This window comes from Acyrthosiphon pisum, chromosome A2 (genome assembly GCF_005508785.2).
Source record: "Acyrthosiphon pisum isolate AL4f chromosome A2, pea_aphid_22Mar2018_4r6ur, whole genome shotgun sequence".
Lineage (NCBI taxonomy): Eukaryota > Metazoa > Arthropoda > Insecta > Hemiptera > Aphididae > Acyrthosiphon > Acyrthosiphon pisum.
In genome coordinates this window covers 34,809,749-34,816,145 of record NC_042495.1, presented here as the reverse complement: position 1 = coordinate 34,816,145, position 6,397 = coordinate 34,809,749, and the positions used below count along the sequence as shown (strand labels likewise).

General features: G+C 29.1%; 1 protein-coding gene and 1 pseudogene across 5 annotated transcripts; one reads left to right on the top strand and one right to left on the bottom strand.

Annotated features, from left to right (window-relative positions):
• The first annotated feature begins 73 nt into the window (after positions 1-73).
• On the top strand, positions 74-2,796 carry LOC107882732 (annotated as a pseudogene).
• Positions 2,797-3,265: 469 nt separating this feature from the next.
• Positions 3,266-5,365, bottom strand: LOC100302323 (rhodanese homology domain-containing protein). 5 transcript variants are annotated; one of them, XR_510370.3, is made up of 6 exons: positions 5,129-5,365; positions 4,222-4,416; positions 3,987-4,146; positions 3,839-3,911; positions 3,532-3,713; positions 3,266-3,459 (listed from the first exon to the last, which is right to left on the bottom strand). XR_510370.3 is itself a non-coding variant. In XM_029488958.1 (5 exons), exons 1-4 carry the CDS (start codon positions 5,241-5,243, stop codon positions 3,863-3,865), a joined length of 519 nt encoding a protein of 172 aa, XP_029344818.1. In that variant the 5' UTR covers positions 5,244-5,317; the 3' UTR covers positions 3,266-3,713; positions 3,821-3,862.
• Positions 5,366-6,397: the final 1,032 nt, after the last annotated feature.

Below are 6,397 nucleotides of genomic sequence, written 5' to 3'. Positions count from 1 at the left end.
AGCGACGCTATGTTCATCGCTACAGCTAAAGTAGGTAGCATGCTACTGTAGCGTCGCTACAATTAGCGCGCTACTCCCGACCACTGGTGTAACCTACATATATACAGTATACACTATACACATGTATATTTTACGTAAATTAAAACAAAACTAATATTACTATAGTTACAGTTAGTACAAGCATTTCAGTACCTATACTAATAGAAAAAACGAACAAGTCCATCATAGACAAACTACGTCCCAGCTATACAATATCGTGCCAATGTCTTCTAATGATGACAATGATAGACAAATTGTTATGGAGTTTATAAAAAAATATTTTTTTCAACAAGAACCACTGATAATGTGTACACAATTATTCAAGGAATCAGAGGAAAAACTTCAAAATTATCTTTTCAGAACTTTGGATAATGGTAAGCTATTATCAATAAATTATAGGTAATATTATATTGAAATAGCGAAATGTATGTTGGTATATATTAATTTCAAATATAGGTATAAATAATTAGTTTTTTCGACTGTATTGCAGTGCCTACATTTTTTATACACGTTGGACGTTTGTATTCACCAGACATGCTTATAATATGCATATATCCTAAGCTAACCTACCCTTAATTTTTCATTCAATGAATTCTAATTATTCTATAATCCTTGGTAGGTAGCTATACACTGCGGTATAGTAAAATTTAATAATTTATAATCTAATTACTTGCTAAAATTTCAATGTATACCTATAGGTAGGTGTTTTAATCATTTGCTTAACAATTTACAGTAAAAAGTTCAATTAATATTAACTATGATAAGAAATATTGTTTATAATTTGAAATTTCAAACTTCAAATATGGCTGGCAAAAAAATAAACAACACACATAGTAAAGTCAATACATTCATCGCTCCACTCAGAATCTAAAATTTGCTTAAGAGGACCCGCATGACGTGATCTCTCCGTCTTACAAATACGTCGTACAACATACCAAAAACTGTTTTGCGCAGGAAAGAACCGAGAAAACTAGTCATAATTAAGAAACGAAATTTTCACCATATAAAATGGAGTACTTTGACTATGCAATATCATTTTTATTTTTTCGTAATCGGAACTTCGAAAAAAAATTATTAAAGTTTGAAAAACACAAATAATAATAGATTTTGAAACAGTACTTTTTTCATATAAGTGATATCAAAAAAATAAAAACGATGTTGCACAGTCAAAGTTCTCCTTTTTATGTGGTGAAAATTTCGTTTCTTAGTTATGACTAAGTCCTGAAATGTTATGAACGTCCTCTTAACTTTTTAATTTTGATTGAATACGATCCCCCCCGCCCCCATTTCAGTTTTCCGTTAAAAAGAAGATTTCTACGTCCGATTGATTTATTTCCTCATTCGTACCCAGGACATCCTAGGTGTTCACTAAATATTTATTATTATTTTATGATTTATGGACCGTAGGAAATAACTAATAGGTAGGTATATAAAAACGAAAAATGTCTTGTTTATAAATCTAGGTTTAACTTTCAAAGCCGTGTCTAGGGTCGGAGATTTGATTGGTGTAATTTCCAACGAAATAATGGATCGAGATAGTGAAGAACGGAGTAATTGTAGCAGTGACATCACGGAGGACCAAGAAGGCAGCGTTAAGTTCAAAGAGTTCATGACACTTTTTCAAAAAATTGAACAAGAATCAAATATATTTGAACGGTACCCAGATGTAAATTGAGTAATGGATATCAAGGCTGTCGCTGTGAATGAAGCATTTAGAGGCCAAGGAGCGTGCAAAGCTCTTTTCCATAAAAGCCAGTATGTTACATCGTTCTTAAATTCCACTGAAAGTTGCATATTATTATGCACTATGTCACAATGATAATTTACTGACAAGGATAGGTATAAACAAAACTAGCGATTCACGATTTCGTATATACATTTTCATTTTCACGATTCCGCACTAAACTAATTTGCGACGCTGCCGATTGTATTTTAAAAATTATTTTAGATATAAAAATGGTTGATATTAGTGTTGATCGAGTACTTGGCTTTGAAAAAATGTTCGAGTCAAGTTCGAGTACTCGACAACAATATTTTTTACACTTGTAATTGAGTAGGTATTCGCCTTGAATCGTGTACTCGATTCAACAATTCAAGACTATAGTATTTTTTAAATTAAAAAAACTAAATATTAAATAATATTATTTCATTGAAAAATGAATGTTAAAACTATAAATAACTGAAAGAATACAAATATTTCCGATAAGAATACCAGGACCGTGATACTTGATGGTTTAAAATTAAAATTTTGTTCACGTTAGTAATTGTCAAGGAAGGTTTGTATGAAAGAAAATTTAAAAAATTTTGGAAAATCTATTTCTAGTACAATTTAAAATACTCGAGCAATCCCCATTCGGGAGAACTCGACCTTTTTCAAATAACGAGTACCTACTCAATTTCTTTACTCTGTACTTGTCGACTACTCAAATTTTTTTAATACTCGGCATTTGTCGAGTAGCCAGTAGGTACTCATATTTTGATCTCAATTCAACTAAAAACATTACTCGTCCAACATTAACTTTATATCTACCTATATTACATATTAGACGTATTATAACTATGAGCATAACATTATTTTAGTTTTATTCCAAATTCTAGCTTATCTAGTTATCTGAATAAACTATGGTGTACTTTTTATATACGATATACCCTTATATTATAGCCACGGGTATTCTTATTTCTTACTGCTTAAGTGCCATAAAAGCACTAACCTATACATGGCTACATAATATAGTAATAATTATTAGATAAGTATCTAATTAGGTATATTTATTTATTTCATTTCCCGGTAACAAGAATACTGGGCCCCGCTAAGACTCGTGTGAGGGCCCAGGAAAATTTTTAAGAAATAGCGATGATGAGTGCCAATAGTGGTACTTGGCTTTCATATTTATTATTGATAAAAAAAATTGTTAATTTTAAATTATTTTACTGTGATATTGTTATTTTTTGTTATAAACTTACGTACGGTTTTAAATTTAAATAAACAATAGTAAATATTTAAATTTAAATTTCAGGCAGTTGGAATTGGAAAACAAATGCTCAATGGTTTGTGTCGATTGTAGTAGTCATTTTTCTGCTGGTGCAGCAGAGAGACTTGGATTTCAATGTATCTATTCTTTGCATTATGAAGAATATAAAAATAAAAAAGGTGAAGTGATATTTAATTCTTTGCCCCCTCACAAACAATTTAAAGTTTATGTAATTCCTATTGAAAAATACTTGCATACAGATTAATAATCAAATTATTATTTTAATATTGTGATACATATAAATTAATAATTACATAATTATGTTGCTACAAGGCTATAATTTACCCTTACAGTACCCATACGGCCATACAAATAAATGCTATAATAATTTTCTTCTGGAAGTATGAAAGTATGATGTTAGTCTAAAGCAATATTTACTGTCTCCATTCTGAAAATATTCAAACACCATTTTTGGTTATATATTATTAGTCTACGTGATAATATTAATATGAGGTTATACATATATCTACTAAATCACTTATTCAATGTCACAATAACATAAATCACTTTTCAATTAGCATTGTACTTATTTCCAATGAATTTCAATAATTTTCGTCAGAATTTCTTTGATGAAAAGGTAAGTGAACAGAATTGGTTTAAACCTTAAACCGTAGTGGTATTTAAATGATACATTGCTGGCTGCTGCAAAACAAAAATAAGGTTTATAATAATGCTGAATATTTTTATTTAACTATAGAAAAAAAACACAATTTTAAAACAAGAACAGTCCACTGGCTGTTAAGACATACACTGAGTAGTACACTAACCCATATAAAAGGCATATTTTTTATTCATTTGTGTGCCTCCCATCCAAACCATCCTTCGGTGTAATTGAAAAGACTTAAAATCAAATAGGTAAAATAAGTTTCATATTATCAAGTCTATACAATTTAAGTCATTCAAAAATATATATACTTTTTATAACCCAAGTCTGCAACATAACGGCATGCTTTTAAACTTCTTATTCCTTTGGCACAAGAAAAAACGATTTTTTGATCTTTATCTGGCTTAGGAATATTGTACATTTCTAAAAATTTATCAGGTGTTGATTCAAATGCAGTAATTAACTCATCGACTAAAATAAAAACAAAAATATAAGTAGGTATACACAATGATATTAAATACAAAAATAATAATGTCTGATACACACGTGGAATATTATAGCTATTTGGTAAAACTCCTGTCGCAGCTAATTCTTCTTTAGTACGTACATCAATAATTAACACTTCATTTTGGTTAATAAACTTTTTCAATCTTTCATAATTAATATCTATAATTAATGGTGGAGATGTACCAGCAAAACTGCGATTTTGAATAAGTGAACATAAGTTTGATTTGGTCTTATCTTGAACATAAAAATATTTCCAGGTTATTATAAATATTATATTTAATCAACCCTTTTGCTACTAGAGTTACAAACCTAATTTAAAAAATAGATTAAGTTGTACTGTTGTAGTATAGGTACGAGGTATATTTTATTAAAGATGGATATAAGGTTAGACTTAGAACAAACTGAAAAGTACAAAAACATAGTAGGAGTTGTAGTAGTAGACGTTTAGAGAACAGAAGGGTTTTGGGTTGGCTATAATATAAGATGACAGCTTAAAACAAAATGACCACGAACCAGTCAATAGTTAAAAGGATCATGAAAGAGAAATTATTGTTAGAAGTAGAGAATGGAGATTAAAGATTAAGGCATTAGTTATTGTGGAAATGAACCCAAATGGCCCGCAGAAAGACAATATGAAGGAAAAAGAATAATTATTTGATAAAAGTTATATAGAAAAACATGCAAGGAATCTGATAAAAGTATTATTATTTATTATAATATTATAAATATCAAATTAAGTATTTTTTATAAAATATGAGAATTAAAACATAATTTTAATGTTAGCTTTAGTAAAAGCTTTAATATGGTAAGAATAACGTTCTCATATTTTCTGATAAAATTGATTGAATAAAAATTATTTCATATTGAACATAATACAGGTCAGTCTGCATTTTTGTGCATTTTTATTTTAGTCTTAAATCATAAACAACAAAATTAACCAACTTACAAAGTATTATAGGTTTCATTGTCTTTGTGAGCTGTTTGTTTACTACTATCCCAGATGAAAAGTAGTGCATTTGTACCATGAAAGGAGAAAATTTACTTCTTAAAATGTTCAACATGATTTAAATTATTACTATGTACTATGTATTACTGTTTTATATAAATGTAGTAAAGTTATTGTCTTATAATATTTATTAAAATCACGAACTATGATTATAATCATAGTTCGTGATTAAAATATAATATTAATTAGTGATTAAAATTAAATGATTAATAATCACAAACATAGTATAAAATAGTATAACCACAGATATAGATAATAATTTATTATCTATATCTGTGGTATTAATAAATTATGTTATTTTTCCATCTGGCCCGTTTCAGACCACCCCCCGCTGGCCTGTAAATTGATAAGCTTTTGATCGCCAATAGGTCGCCAGGGGAGTCTGGAGTCTGTGGATGTAGGTTATTGTTATCATTTCTTATCAGCAAATAATTGATTCTGTAATTCGGCTCCAAGGTGTATTGCACGATTTAAGATACACGATATAGGTATATCTTAAATTGTGGTGTATTGATACCATTGACCTATTATAATAGGTCAATGATTGATACACCTTGTTCGACTCATAGTAGATAATTATAAAAAAATAAAATATTATAATAAATGTTATGATATAAAAAATTCTTTATTATCTATGATACGCCTGATTTTTTTGTATCAAATTAAAGATATAATCTAAAGATCTTTAATCGTGATCTACACCAACACCATGGTTTAAATATTTAAGCTATGATCTACACCAAAAACGTTAGTTTGAAAACAGATTTCTGATCACACCCCTTACACTTTCCCTAGAGTACTGTAGAGACACTAATTAGTGTACATTTTTTTTTCAAAATGAACAAAAATATTATAATATATAGGTACTATATAGACAGTTGTAGATAGTACTGTAATAACAAAAAAAATTAAGTTTATTTTATATATAATGCTGTATATAATAGATTATAAATGTATATTAGGTACTTATCGGTTATCGCGATTACCTATGGAGACGTAATGAATGGTGGTTATTATTAGCATTACTGTGGGGATTTCTTTTAGATAAGTAATATGACCTTTTACTTGCTACCCTACCCCTACCTAATACTTACCCTGTAACCTACTTAATGTGGTGTTGCATAGCAAGTCAGGGATATTTTCGATTTGCGGAGCGGAGCGACGCGCCGAGGAGCGCAGCAATGAGTGCCGGATACACGCGTAATCACT